Here is a 16,608-nt window from a genome sequence, read left to right as displayed (position 1 = left end):
CTGTCCCATATATTTCATCTATTTGCTTCCTTTCTGTCATTTCGCTCTTTCCCCTGTTACTTTCCTATCTTTTCCCTACTGTTACCATTCCTTCCTTCGATTGACTTCATTTCCTGATTTTCAATTAATCGTAACACTAGGAACAAGTCGAATTCCTTTCTTCAAGCGTGTACCTCTCTTGCTATTTCATTTCGAAGCATGTACATTGCAACTTAAGAGTTTGCCATCTATTGTAATTAGTCTGTGGATTCTATAGAGATTTATATTTTTATGAAATTATTACCAACGCAAGATAATATTCGAGCGAAACAAATACCTGTTTCAATGTGTTTAAATTTAAATATAAAACTCACTATAAAATTTAAATCTATTTAAATAGATATTCATTTTACTTAAATATCATCTTGCTTTAATATTAGGTTGGCAACTAAGTGATAGCAGATTTCGTCATTAGGTGGTATTGCATTGGAATTTATTTAGATGGAAGATACATTAGCTTGTATTAGGTTGGCAACTAAGTGAATGCGAATTTTGTCATTAGGTGGTATTGCATAATCCGCAATCACTTTGTTGCCAACCTAATACAAGCTAATATATTCTCCTTCTAAATAAATTACAATTAGATGAAATAATTACGACGCGTGTACATTACAACTTAAGAGTTTGCTATCGATTGTAATTAACCTGTGGATTCTACAAAGATTTATATTTTTATGAAATTATTAGCAATACAAAATAATATTCGAGCAAAACAAATACCTATTTATGTGGCTTTAAATTTAAATGTAAAACTCAGTATAAAATTTAAACCTATTTAAGTAGATATTCATTTTACTTAAATATTATCTTGTTTTAATATTAGGTTGGCAACTAAGTGATTGCGGATTTTGTCATTAGGTGGTATTGCATAATCCGCAATCACTTAGTTGCCAACCTAATACAAGCTAATATATTCTCCTTCTAAATAAATTCCAATTAGATAAAATAATTGCAGAGGGTGTACATTGCAACTTAAGAGTTTGGAATTAGTTGTAATTAGCCTGTGGAGATTTATAGTTTTATGAAATTATTACCAATGCAAAATAATATTCAAAGGAAACAGATAGCTATTTAAGTGGGCTTAAATTTAAATGTAGAACTCACTATAAAATTTAAACCCATTTAAATAAATATGATTTTATTTAAATATTATTTTGCTTTAATACAAGTTAATATATCCTCCATCTAAATAAATTCCAATTAGATAAAATAATTGCAGAGGGTGTACATTGCAACTTAAGAGTTTGGTATTAGTTGTAATTAGCCTGTGGAGATTTATATTTTTATGAAATTATTACCAATGCAAAATAATATTCAAAGGAAACAGATAGCTATTTAAGTAGGCTTAAATTTAAATGTAGAACTCACTATAAAATTTAAACCCATTTAAATAAATATCCATTTTATTTAAATATTATTTTGCTTTAATACAAGTTAATATATCCTCCATCTAAATAAATTCCAATTAGATAAAATAATTGCAGAGGGTGTACATTGCAACTTAAGAGTTTGGTATTAGTTGTAATTAGCCTGTGGAGATTTATATTTTTATGAAATTATTACCAATGCAAAATAATATTTAAAGGAAACAAATAGCTATTTAAGTAGGCTTAAATTAAAATATAAAACTCACTATAAAATTTAAACCCATTTAAATAAATATCCATTTTATTTAAATATTATTTTGCTTTAATACAAGTTAATATATCCTCCCTCTAAATAAATTCCAATTAGATGAAATAATTGTGCTTAGAATTTATTAATTTATTATTTACTATTTAAATGAAAAATTGTACAGTCTCACCCTAAATATCGACGACAAGCTTGGAAATTCGGGAAACTCGTATTAAAGTAAAACAAATTGTGAATCACAATGTTGCTTGTTCTGAACCAACGAACTTTGTCTTGAGACAAATTTGACAAAAAATGACAAAGATATCAAAAATCCGTGTACAATCTCATACATATACATTTCTTTCCACATCAAGATATTCAAGTTCTCTTCTCAAACGATCAAACGATCTCAAACTTTTGAGCGATAGTGTATCTATTTACGAATGTACATCCGACAAAAGACGAATGTTCATTTTTATTTTTGCTGAAAGCAATGAACTCTTTTAATGGCTTGTGTATGCGTTCTTTTATTCGCTTTCACTTTCCTCGATTGACGAGAGAAGACACGATTAATTTTTTCTTTTGTAAGAAAGCGAAGTCTAGGTAGACCGCGTGTGATCTTTGAGTCGAAGGACATCAAGAGACGTAAACTTTTGGACTGTCGTTTTAACCTGATATTAAATTACTTCATACGTGATATAATATTCTGAACGTTATACACTAATTATATCATATCACACGAGTTTCATAATTGTGAAATATGAAGGAACTCCGACAGATTTGACATTGACTGCCTTAAGACACGCTTTAACGTCCAAACTTCCTAATTACGTTCCAGTTATAAAACAACTTATACAATTATGTCAGTTACGTAACTGTTTTCATTGTTTCACCTGACGTATTCTAACAAACAAAATAACATGTGGCGTAATGTATCGAAATATTTGAATATAACAAGTTTCCTATGACCCGTACCTTCCAATGGGCCATTTTTTTTTTTATCAAGCCCTACGCTTCATTTTTATAGCGTCAAATTTTTTATACTCATATGAAAATAATGAATCAGCTTATAAGTAACGCGGTCGTTGGTTTTCGTATTACTAGGTGAAAATAAACAATTACCTTTTGGCGGTCAATCAGTGATGAATCTTCATGTACCTTTTTATAAGTTACTATCTATTTCTATAAAGTTTCCTTAGGAAATTTTCTATTCCAATTTTTTGAAACTCCGATAGTAACAACTTCCATTGTTTTCAACTTAATTTTTAGAAAAATCGCGTTTCGTACGATACGATGCAATACCACAGAATGATACGAAGTTTACTATACTTAGACTTGATCAGTCGATACTTTCTCTAGCCATTCTAGTTTGTAATATCTATGAATCACGATGCGTAATGTGACAAAGGAAAAATGAAATATTTTAAAACAGGTGGTCCAACGAGTGTCCTACAATTCGTTTCAAAGTTTCCTTCGTTCCTATTTCGTGGCGTCCCATCCCACCTCGTTCCATTTCATACGGTTCCCGCATAATTCATCGTGGCTCGCCTTCCGACGTTCGACAAACACGGTTTTCGAAAAAAGAAGTTCAATCTCCATGCGCCTCGTGGCCTGCCTTTCTTACGTATATAACGATAAAGAAGGCAATGACCGACTTTCGTGGCCTCGCTTCAATACGAGCACTTACGAAGAAAAAGTACGCGCAAGAAACGCGAAATCACGCGCGTATTTCTTGATTCTTCATTTCCAGACCCCCTGTGCCGACCAATTTGTACACGCGAAAGTTCAATCTCTGTTGAGATTATCCGAGTTGCCTGAGTTCGAAGCGGTTCAGTTCGCCAACTTCACTTCAAGTTCACCCTCGAGTCAAATTGTTCGACTGTACAGTAGAATTCTACTTATCTGGGAGACACATAGTTGAACCGATTAGAATTTATAGAATAGGAGCTTACCAATTTTCATCATCGTCTACTATTTTTCCTTCGCGTAATAAGAACCCAACACGTTCGGATGAGTGAATTCTGCTGGCAACAATTAAGTTTATCGGTTATTAACTAAAAGTTCGTTCCAATAAATAGATATAATAATTTGTGTTACTTCATTGACCCATTAAGCACCGACCAAGCAGTGAAATAATACGTGTTAATGTGTAGAAAAATATAAGTAAAATAAGTCATCATTTTCGGTCAAAGTATAACGATTTTTTTGGAATAATAGAGACATCGCACAAGTTCATTATCAATAGGAAAATAGGAAATTTGACAAACTTAGGAAAACGTTTGCCTCTTGCGTCATACGCAATAATCAAATTAATAATAATTTAGTTTTGCAGCTATGCGCAGACCTAACTTGTGTTGAAAGAGTCGTTTGAAGCGATGCGTAACGAAAGAAAATGGGGACGCTTCGTAGTGAAAGAGTTGGAGATGTTTTCTCGATATCTAACGTAATCATAAACAGATATGTTGCTCTATTCTATAAAAAATACGTTTAAATAAACTAACTAGCGTTCCTAATGCACATAATCCAAATACGTTATTACGCTAGAAGTTATAGGATTAATTTCGGACAAAACTTCGATTCACAAATTTTTCTTCTTGCTCCTGTCGAATCCTGTCTTCGGCTCGTCTCGAATCTTCCACATTGCAATTAATAATAGACCCGTCGTATTGTTTCTAGCATTTACCATTTCCAGATATAGTGGCCGTGTATAATAGCGCGATAATCCCGCGAAAGGTAAATTCACACATAAATACATGCATACAGGCATATACGTAAATACAATGCACACCAAGTCACCGGTGAAACTTACATAAGGTGCAAGTTGCCGGACCTGTTGTCAGGTTGAAGCGAGCGTATTTTAACCTGAAAACTTCGCCGGCTTGCTAGGAGCAAAAACTTCAGGTCCGAGCTCCGTTCAGGTTGGTTCATTCGTTGTGATCGCGCGAGTATTTCTTCTGACCGGAGCAACGTACCACCACTTATCGATTCGTATCGTTTTCAAGCCACGCACGTTTGCGGACCGTTTTCACTCGACTTCCGCCGGAGGGGCCCGCTCGGCCACCGCTTATGAAACTTTCAGCAGTTTCCTGCCGCTACGGGAAATCTATCGAATTTCTTCCATTTCCTTTCTTCCTTTTATCTACATCATGGCATACCATGCAATACCGATGCTTTACTTTTATGGCGATGGAGACATTCGGCCAACTGTTGCCTTGGTTCTCACGCAAGAATTTTCCCCTTTTTTATACCGTAAACTCTTGTTAAAAGAATCTGAAGATGTCTTCTATTTTTGCTTTCATGACAGTGACGGATTTTTGAGAACTGTTGGTTTGATTCCTCCGCGAAGACCTGCTTTTTTTATGCATACATGTCCGCTCAAAATTCCTGGAGCATCTTCTATTTTTAATGAAATTATACTATTTGATGTATATTATAAACTTGCAATTTTATATATTTTACCTGATCAGTATTTTATTCATGGTATTTAATATTTTCATTTTTTATTAGTATCCGTCAAACGATACTCTCAATGCAATAATAATCTGTTTGGATTAATTGAAAGATCATATTCTTCTCTGTTCGAAGAAATGTAATTTTGTTAAAATAAAGATGGAAATACACTCGACTAATTACGATTATAGAGTAGAGATTTATATCTTTGGGGGCATGTTTTTCGACGTCATCTAATATTAACAAACTTGTTAATTTGAAACTCAATGTACAAGCATTTACAGTGAATGGTGAAAAATACTTAGCGCTTTTAGGTATGCCACTTTACGCACTACTGTGTGGCTCAGATACCATGCTACATTCCTTTCACCAAAGTATGCAACTTTCAATGTCTGCGACTCGTAGAAAATGCATTCGCGAATCTGTGTTGGTAGAAAATGTTGCTATTGTTTGGTCAGTTGCTTCAAATATATCGTCCATACGTATGCAGCTAATTATTTGAAGCTTGAGACAAAAAACATTATTTGTAACGAATATCTAAAACAAATAATCAAACTACAAAATTAAAAATTTCTATTATAAAATTTTTAGATGAGTTTTATCAAATTACTTTCGAATTAATTAAGTAGATTAGAATTAAATCGAAATTAAAGGATCTTAAGATAAATTAAAATTAATTAGTCTTAGAAGATAGAAAAACTGTTTGATTTAAGATTAGTGTGATGCAAATAAGCATTTATGAATTTATAGATTGCAATTAAGAGTTAATTTACAATGGATTTATAAGTGTGATCAATTGTGATCATTGTGGAGAAAACTTTTAAAGTCAAGAATCGCGAAATTTTATATCGAGCTATGTCTACGATATTTTATTCCTACTGTTCATTTATATATATTTGAAGTCGTAGAAACATTAATTAGAATTTAAATATTTTAGCAATTTATTGTTTGATACGTATGACATATAAGTTAAAGGTAACAAGCCACGAATGATGAATTTAAAATTTTTTTTAATTTTATGTCTGTAGAAATCAATCTGTACGTGACTAAAATTTAGATGTAACATGTAACATGTATACTCTAGAATTTATGAATGATTTATCTAAATGTTCAGTCAGTTACAAATAACTCATTAAAGCAATTCTATTCCTTTTTTACAGCAGTAAGATCAGATTTGCAAATAGGGTTAATACAATAGTAGATCGTAAAATATTCCCAGAAAATCTGTTCCACGTATCAAAGCCGGCATCTTTGATACTTGCTTTGATTATTCGTTACATATCATTGACATAATCCCATTCCATTCGATTGTTTTAGTCATAGAGATCTATTTCCATAAAAAGATGAGCGTATTTAGGAATGATATACGTAATTAGATTAATAATTATAAAATGAATTCAAGTCGATTTATCTATATTTATTCCATCATTTTAATATCGTTAATTTTTCGCAAAAATTATGTGAAGATGATATCGTATTATGATAAAAAAGAATTTTTTCAAAATTGCATGAGTGGAAACTTAAAGAATGAACTTTTAGCCACACAAGGTAGACCAAACGATTCTAGTTTTCACGGCCGACTGATTTTTACCAGGAATAGAAACTACGCTCGAAATCTTAAGAGATGTCGCGTTTACTTTTTAGAAAACGTCAACTGAGCAAACGTGCGCGTACATTGCACCGTGCATGCGTGTTTATCGCGCTGGTAGCGGAACAAACACGGCGAGGACGAGATGGTTTCGCGTGCTTCGATAGAAATTCCACCGGATTCCAACTGCTTTCTACCGAATTTTTTCCTGGTCACTTTTGCACGTATTATTCCGCGTACGAACGAATTGCTAGATGAACGCGTTCTTTCTTGTCGATCCAATGTAAAGGCTCAAGAACTTGAGGTATTTGTGTAGGATAACAGAAATAGGATAACACTCATCAATTGGAAAGATACAACTAGTTATTCAGGTCTTGCTGCATCAATATAAACTTAAAAATTTGAAAACGATTTTCGAAGAAACGAAACGTTCCGTATGATTTTGTTAAAAAATTGAAGTTATTCTTTATGGCTGGAATGGCGACAATAGCATGATAGTCGAAACTGTCATTTATTTTTGGAAGTATTTTACGAATTTATTGAGCAACTTTTGCGACAACTTTTGTTATTTGTTGTGTGTATTTATTATCATTATTAGATATTTGTATATGTAATTATTGGATTCATTTCTTCTTAGAAGAGTTATAATTAGATATATATATGTTATATTAGGGTGAATCTTCTAGAAAATTGATAAACAATTTTCACGTTGCAATATATCGTAGAGTTCCTTTATCTATTACTAACCCTGTATCGCGCAATAATTTATTATTCATTTGCAATCATCATAAATTTGAAAGAGATCCAAATTTCTTATGTGTCAAAGGAAACACAAATAGAGACACGGCCCAACCACATATATTACGCTTCTTACAACTACAAATCACATATTAAGCTTCTTACAGCTACAAATCTTTCTTTATGGGGATGACTCACAACGTTTGAATCACCAATTCAAGCCTGAATGCAGTCTCGCGATTAATAAATCATGCACATTCTTTGACCACTTTCGTTATTTTATCTTTATTAATCTTTGTTAAATAGCATGTTGAACACAGGTATTTTCAACACCAATTTGTATAAATTAACTGTAAAAATTGTGAACGCTTATTGTAGGTGTGTATAAAGAATTATTTGAACGATCGCTTGCCAAAAGCATGGCTAATGTGAAATTCATAAAGAATGTAGTATATCTTACGTGGATTGCATAATCCACTATTTTTTAGACTTGTGCGATTCTTCTCGAATGCCTGATCGACCGCAGACCGATAAAAATCGGCCTTCGGTTTCCTTAACACCGTGTACGCATGTAAACTCCGTTTATATCTTACATTACACCGTCTTGCAAATCATAAAACTGTTAATTAGATAACAAACAGATTCAGGAATTATACATCAAATTAGTATTGTTCTTTCACCCAGAATTACACCGTTTAATTTTGGTATTTGAATTGTAAATACAATCTGCGAGACAATCTTAAGAATCATGAATTATGAATTTCTTTTGGCTAGCTTCATCATTTCATCATCATTAATCTCCGTGAATTATCTTTTTTTTTTTTCTTCGAATATTAAGATCTTCGTAGAATTGATATTCGTAAACGTTAATATATTAACTAGGATTAACTAAATTGCCAATATTTGGAATTTAATAATTCATATATAAACAAAAATCAAAGATTATTGGTAGATTATCTTGTTGATTTTAAATGACGTTGTATGTCTTTAAAAATTATGTATCTATATCTTTAAACCGCTTCATGTATAAATCGACGAATTTATTAAGCAATTACAGCTGAGAAAAATAAATCAATTAACGCGTAAGAAAAATAATGTACATAGACTACTGGCTATAATCGGTTAATCTGCGTTTAATAATTCTTAATTCCTTGTTCAAAATGTTCCTTTTTACCTTTTCAAAATAAGACGTCTGATACGCCCGCTATTTATTTTATGATCATGATCTATATACAATACAATCATTTAAATTTAGTGATACTATAGGTTACTATAGGATACTATATTTTGGTCTATTATGTGATACTCCAATACTGAACAGAGTAAAAAATAAAGACTATTTAATGTATATTCCAAAGATTATTTGTCATAAATTATTTGTCAATCAACGAATATATTTTATATTCAGGGTATGATTCTTACGTTTCGTCACACGTAGACAACATTATTTGAATGATTATAAGCTGTAGCTAAGGTTGATCAATATTTCAAGATTTTATTCATGTGTGATATTTAAGAAATTGTAAAGTGAAGCGGTTACATAAAATTACATTATGTAATGCGATTAGAAATTGCTCCAGTTAAATATCTAATTAGATAACAAAATTACATAGTGTAATAAAAGACATAAAATTTAAAATAATCTTGAAACTTAGACCCAATTTAACAAAATTCGACAACCGATTAAATTTTATTCAAATATACTAGAATTGATAATTAATTTGCTTCCTACATACATATATCAATCGTGATGAACTTTCTACCGATCAACTGAAATTTTCTAGGACAGCTATCTATGTTTAATTTTAAATGTTATAATGAAAACGTTGCTATTTAATTAACCAGCGAAAACCTGCAAATGACGAATTCAGAGAGGCCAAAATACCTGAGCGTGCTGACCTGTCGCGAACCAGGTTGTCGCAGGTTTCACCAATCGGTGTCATTGGATGTAGAAAGAACATTTCTCTTTTTCTTTACCGTTACGCGACTAGTCACGATTAGCGATTGCCAGGGACGACCATTAATAATTCAGCGCAATACGTTGCATCCGAGGATGACTACGAACGCTCTTTGTGTGGATTGTTTGCGTCAAATTTTTCGCCTATACAAAAAATAAAATATATTCCGCAGAATGGAAATGTTTTGAACGATTTGCAAAATAATAATATTTATCATGCGTGAATACCCTGTCCTGTTGCACGTTCTCCAACATTCAACATAATAAACTGAACAGAAATATTGGTCTACAGTGGGGTCCTTTAGATGGAAACATAGATATACACATACCAGGTGAATATTCAATATGAATTTCTTTTGGAACAAAACCTTCCAATAACAATCATCTTGTAAATCATGAAGAATAGATATAACTTCAAAACATCATGCGTATGATACGTTAACACAGGTATAAAATGTCATCAAGCAAAAAAATTCCATAACTGGAAACATTAAAAGAACGAGGAAGAAAAGTGATCAAAATGATTACGCCTAGGGGATTCTAATGTAGCGTTAATGCAATGGAAAGGCAGCAATTTTCTTATTTACATACCTGTTACATCGCTGGTAAATGAAGGGACTCGTTAGCTAAGCATTATGAACAAGCCGAATTTGCATTGCTTCACAATGCAACAAAGCATTCGTGTGAAAACGGGCTAGCAAACGTTATAGCAAAAAAAAAAGAAAAGAAAAAGAAAAAAAGAAAAGAACACGAGCGAGAGAGAAACGAAACGTTGGCAATTCAATTCTTTCGAAGGAGGATACCGTGTCAGTTTCCTTCTCTTCGTTTCGTAGACTTCGTAAATCAAGATCGAGAGTTCACTCAGCCGATCGACGTTTTCACCATAGTCCGGTGATTAATATCGCGTCTAGTCCGCACGTTTTAACGTCGAATTAAACCGCGCACGATCGTCGTTACAGGTGTTCACGAACCATCTTCTTCGTGATTGCAAAAGGTTCTCGCCTCCTATACAAGAAAATGAAGTTTATGATCCGTGCTAGGTAAATGTCAATGAAAGAGAAACAGTTTGAAATAGTAAGTCGAAGGTGAAATCAACACAGTGGGACTGAAATGATGGACAAAAACACAACAGGTGTCTTCTTTGATTATCGTTTAATTTATAAACTTTCTTTTATAAATATATTATGAGTATTGAATTGAGCGGAAAGTTTTTGCATATTTTTTGGGATAAACACATGTGATTTTAGAAATACATTACGAGCAGAAAACAAGCTATTGAGTGCATGCGAATTTTATAATTCAGGAAAGATATTAAAGAATTAAATTGTAAATATTCACTCGACGTAGCACCATATCGTAACGATTTGCCAAATTTAGAAACAAATTTAGAAACAATCTTGAAAATCAAGAATTATCTAAAATGCTACGATGATATTGAAGTCAAAGATCAACGACTGTATGAGATTTAAAAGAGAAACTGTAAAAAAAGGTGGCATATTACTTATTAAATAGACAATCAGGTGTATTAAAGTATATGACTTCCTTATTTGCTTAAAAATCCATAAGCACTCCCTGGTTAATCCAATACGATGAAAATTCTGAAGGTAGACAACATTTCATGAAAATAATACGTATTAAGTTCCTTTAACAATATCTGTCAATGAACATTATACGCAGAATTGTCGTAACATTGATATTAATAAAATTAATTACTTGGAACTATAAATATCTTTTTATATCATATGAAAGTGAACGTGGAGACAAATTCAACCATATTCGATACAGTATATGTATAATAGCCTGCAAGGTCAAAAAGAAACATTCTTTTGTTACACTAACATCTTTATCTAACATTGATTTTCATAATTAAAATCATAATTCGGAATCGCAGACTGGAACTGTCTATTTAGATGTATACATACGTTTTATCTGTTGACAAATATAATCAATATGCCTACGCAGTTATCTTTGTAACACGATAATTTTGAAAAAACGTTTGTTAGCCATTAAGAACACCTCTTCGTGACACAAATCTCTATTTCTACCTGTCTTCTCGATCGTGTGCCGTACTTTTTAACGCCCACCTTTCTCGAATCGCGATAGTCAGTTACGCGGTCCCGTTCCTTTCGATCTCGCTTCGAATTTGTTCGATTATCAAAGTGCAGAATCGACACACGAGGTCGTCGCTCGACGAAAGTGAGAGGGCTCGAGTAACCCGGAAGGACAAAAACGAGTTCTTGATACTTGTTACGACGAAGGTCCACGGGAATCGCGTAGGCAGACAACTGTCACTGTTCCGCCGATTTACGAGATACATCCAGATATCGGTGAACTTTCCTCCTTCATTCACATTTCTGCCAGCTTCATTAACCTTGATGCAAAACAATCCACGCGAAATGCTCTGCAAAACCTTGGCGATTATTCCGGAATAATTAAATTGTCCTTTTGACTGGATTATTCGCCTAGTCGAAATCGGCAATAAGTCTCGTGGTATTTTTATGACATCGTTTAAATGGTAATTTCCGAAATATTTATCAGATAAGGAAAATTCTCCTTAATACGTGAATAAAAAATTGAACAGAATTCCATGTAACTTTTGTTTTATAGCAACCTAAGTATTTTAATTGATTTTAATTAAGTCTGATTAAATATTTTATAGATTACTTTATTCTGGACATAAATACTATATATAGCCAGAAGGTTATATATTTATGCATCTGTATTTTACAAATTTTTCGCTTTCTGTTTTATCACTGCATTATTGTAATTTAATATTGCACTATTATACCGTTATCACCATATAGTCATTAATTTTGCTCTTTTACTTCTAATTAATGAACCGAAACTTCGCCTAATATAAAACCTGGTAAAAACAAAGTTTGTCAGAATTTACGACCGGAAAACTCTTTTACTATTTTTCATACTGTACGCATATATAATCAAAATCACACGACACGCAATTACACACATATAATCAATATTATATTATCCTATTATTTAAATAGAATAAATAGAACCATTAATAGGTATTCTCTGTGCTTGAATATGAGAGTTGCGCGTACTTTCAAACGATCCATATGTATCATGATATCGAACACTTGCTAGAAATCTTCAAACAGAGACCATTAGATTAAATGTCCAAAAAATCATTCTGCCATAGTTTGGTCCGGTCATTGATGCAAGAATAATAAGAAGAGAAAGAAAAAAGAATAACACAACTGCGTCGAGATCTCGATGTCTGTTTTAATCCTTTCCGAATCGATCTCTTTTCAGACCGGTTCCACGGTGGTCTTGCATGAATCCGCGCATGATGTAATATTGTTCGAATGAAAAATAAAACGAGTTTGAAAACGGAGCCGATTCGATCAGAGAAAAAGGATGGAGGAAAAGATTCTGCAAAAACATGAGCAATTTTTTCAGAAATCGCCTGCGAGACACCGTGAGCCTAATAGCCAATCACGATTCTTTTATTACTGATAAATGTAAATAAATTTATAAAAACTTGATTAAAAATTCGATCCTTGTTCTAACCAGATAAAGTAAGAACAACTTTTGGAATTCAAAATGTTTTGATTTTTGACAAATGTGAATCAATTTACAAAAATTGCTTTAGAAACTTACACGTTAAAGTCTGGTAGGATAAAATAAAACCTTCGTTAAAATTTACTATACTGCACAAAATTAATATCGATAGCATCATATAATGTACCAAAATAATTCTGTCAAACCTTCCACGAATTTTCTGCATACGATACGAGGTAGATCTGACGATTAATCGCGATTTTGTTACTTTGGTGAATGCAAATAAACTTACAAAAATTGATCGGATATCGACTGACTAACATTTTTCTTAACAAATTAAGTAACAGAATAAAACATTCCTGAAAAATTGCCATGTTATACAACATTTGTATCGGCGATACCAATTTACCAATTCTATTAAACTCTTTTTCTCCTTTTTCTCTATTCTCGTTCCCAAATGAACACAATAACAAACAGATTCGGAGTTCGCACGTTTTCACTTACCATGATTCGTCCAGTTTTTCCAGCCACGCGTGACGCTCCGAACGTGGAAAGTAGCACCAATATCGACGGGACACGAAGAAGGGGATGAGTAAAAACAAGACAAGGCGCGGTCGAACGAAACTATACACGAGAAGAGCGTGTGTGAAATGCGGCGAAACTCAGTCCGTGAACGGAAGCGAATGATAGAAAAAGGAAAAACGTAATCGATACGAGAATCAGTGATCGAGGATCCACCGCCACATGATCGAGGAACTGTCACTGACAACAGTTCAGAAAGCACTGACCGTAGTGAACGAGTGCCTCCTGTCATTCTCTCCCTCCTCCCTTTCTTTCTCACTCTCTTGCTGTCTGTTTCTAGTCAGCTCGTTCCAACTCTCTTTTTCTTTCCCAACGGAGGAAGGAAGAACCCCCTTCCTCGAGGAATATTCACAATCACGATCAGGCTGTTTCGATAGAGACTGCCCCCCACAACCCTTCCTTTCCATCGTTTTTGCACACACGCGTTTTCAGCCCGGTATTCAGAAGCCACACGAAAATTTTCGCAACAGGGGGAGACGATATCGTAGACGAACATTGTCCTCGGTAGCCGCGGCGACAATTAAAGCCACCTTTCATTTTGTGTACAGTAAGTGACTATGCGTGCTCTAAGTATATACATATATATTTACACACGTGTATATACCTATAAACACACACAGTATAACGTACGGAATGGTTTAGATTAGATCTTGAAAGGAAATGTTTAACTCTTTGTGGTTGGCAGATTTTTCTGGTGGTACCGACTACTCGAAATGATAGATATTTACAGCGTGAAAACAAATTTTGATATCCAGCTTCAAAGGGTTAATATTTCGTGAATGACTCAACTTGCGACTAATCGTGGTTTATCAGATTCTAGCAACTGTTATTTTTGTGGTAGATTGGGAAAATATCTACCGTTAAGCGTCATACGTATCGGTTTTTATCATAATAATTATTCGGTTGGTATTAGATATAGATCAGAGTTGGATTGACAGGTAATTCTCGTTTATACTGGCAACGCATTGACGCTGACAACAGGGCTCAATCGGTTGCTCGGTAAATGGGAACGCGAGAGTGAAACGGCGATCCAGCGATCCACATCGGCCGACTAGAACAGCGTTTCCCAACCTATGCTACGTGAACCTTCCCTATGCTGCTATTCAATCGAACACCACAAACGTAACTTATCCGTTCAAAGTCCTTTCCTTTTCCGACTTCCTTTTCGGGCATGAAAACGAGTGGCTGTCGTTCATATAATAATTTACTTGGAAGTTTGCCTAATTCGATTTTAGAATCGTTTTTTCCTCACTCGTCATAAGAAAATTCAATGTTACGTGATGGAATTGCGCGATGTATTATGAAACGAAGTTTAATAATTTCGTATTTCATTAATTGATAATTTTGATAACTTTTATTTAATAACTATCTCTATAAAACTTCCAGTAGCAGTTTCAAACTATTGGAGTATCGAATTTTACTCTCCCCAAGTGACGAAATTCGAAAAAAATTATTGTCGAAAAGATAAGAAAAGGCTCCACCTGTTCTTTTGCTTATTATACTTTGAAACAAATCATTTCGATCAATTTAATGTTCACCTGATTGCTTTCACTTTCTTCATTTACAAATGAAAACAGCTGCAATTAAGTCTGTGAAGGATAGGAATGTCTCTATTTCTAATATAGCGATTGATCTATCATGAAACTATTCGTAAATCAGATTCAACTGCGCAAATCAGATTCTTGCTTCTAGTAAGAAGTGGACCGTAGAATTTGCGAACCGGTTTTCTTGATTGTGGAAATATATACGAATGACTCCTATAACTTTGAACTTTCTAGGACATGGATAAAGTTTAGGAAACCACCTAAAGATCTCTATTAACTTTTACCATCCCATGATTTTCACCTCTGTCAAAACTTCTCTTGCATATGGTTTGATTTACGACATAAATTATATCGTCACACGATTATATGTGCATAATTTTGCATGGTATCGTGCTTGAATGAAATATTATGACACTGTACGTCACATATCTTCATTACTATAAATTTCGAGTAAAATCAACATTTTTTTTCAATTAAAAATAAATATTCGTACGATTAATGATTCCAAAAGTAGATTGATAAATGAACTGTACAATTTTTATAACTTTGGTTAACAATATCTCTCCGACTATTGTATTAGTAAACTATAATTATGTGGCTTTTAATCTTTGCAATCAGAAAATGCTTCAGTTGCTAAAATCGTAGTATGAAATGAGTCGTAGAATTTGCGAACCATTTTTTTGGTTGTAAAAATATAGACGAAAGACTCGTATAATTTTGAACTTTCTAGAATATGGATAAAATAAATGGGAAACCACCTAAAAATTTCTATTAATCATTACCATCCCATAATTTTTACCTCTGCCAAACTACTTAATTGCATTAAGGGAAAAGATACGACACGTGTTAAGAATAGAATCGTGCAAAAACGAACTTTAGTTTTCATCAGATTTAGATCTGAAAGACGCAAGTTAATTCAATCTCGATAAACTCATTGTCAAACTTCACGTTAAACATTACTTTTTAATTCAACATTCCTTCGTGATGCAATACTTAGTAATCTGAAAAGACATGTTGTTGCAACCAAGAAATATATACTTCCAGCATACCGAATGCAAGAACGCGCAGAGCGCAAACTTTTGCAGAGCGCGTTCGTATAAAATCAGCAAACAGGCGATCAAGAAATAGCGACAGTTACAACAGAATTTCACTTGGTCCCACATTATCTTTATGTTAAATCTTGGAAAAGATACGCTACATATGCACACGCGACGCAGACACATGCACATACGTCGTTTCTGTCAAATATTCTCATTATTGTAAGAAGAAACAGCTGACGTACAAAATGCGAAAGAAATTGTTGCCCGCTGTCATTCTCACTATTCAGTTGACTGTTTTGAAAAGAGGTCTCGTATTTAGGACGAATTTTCGCTGTCCTCGTCTTTTTCTTCAAATTCTTTTGTCGCCTCATTCGCCGAAACACGTTGAAAGCTTATATGGGAATATCCTTAATCAAAAGAAAACATAATGTACCGTGTCCTCCACGAAAAGGAACGGCTGCAACAAGAAGGTGATTGTTCAACCTAGATGTCATTTTTACCTGTCATGTAAATGAAAAAGTACCTTTAATTCAT

At 33.4% G+C, this 16,608-nt stretch overlaps 1 protein-coding gene across 1 annotated transcript in view; it reads right to left on the bottom strand.

Moving 5' to 3' along the window:
- The window catches only part of Cht7 (chitinase 7), a 32,002-nt gene extending 18,299 nt beyond the window's left edge, over nucleotides 1–13,703 (bottom strand). Inside the window, exon 1 of the mRNA XM_072014454.1 lies at nucleotides 13,413–13,703. Within this exon, the coding sequence (XP_071870555.1) occupies nucleotides 13,413–13,415 (3 nt within the window). The 5' untranslated portion in view covers nucleotides 13,416–13,703. The remainder of the gene's footprint in view (nucleotides 1–13,412) is intronic.
- Between the last annotated feature and the right edge of the window lie 2,905 nt (nucleotides 13,704–16,608).

Source organism: Bombus fervidus, chromosome 12 (genome assembly GCF_041682495.2).
Source record: "Bombus fervidus isolate BK054 chromosome 12, iyBomFerv1, whole genome shotgun sequence".
Lineage (NCBI taxonomy): Eukaryota > Metazoa > Arthropoda > Insecta > Hymenoptera > Apidae > Bombus > Bombus fervidus.
This window is presented reverse-complemented; position numbering and strand designations above follow the sequence as displayed.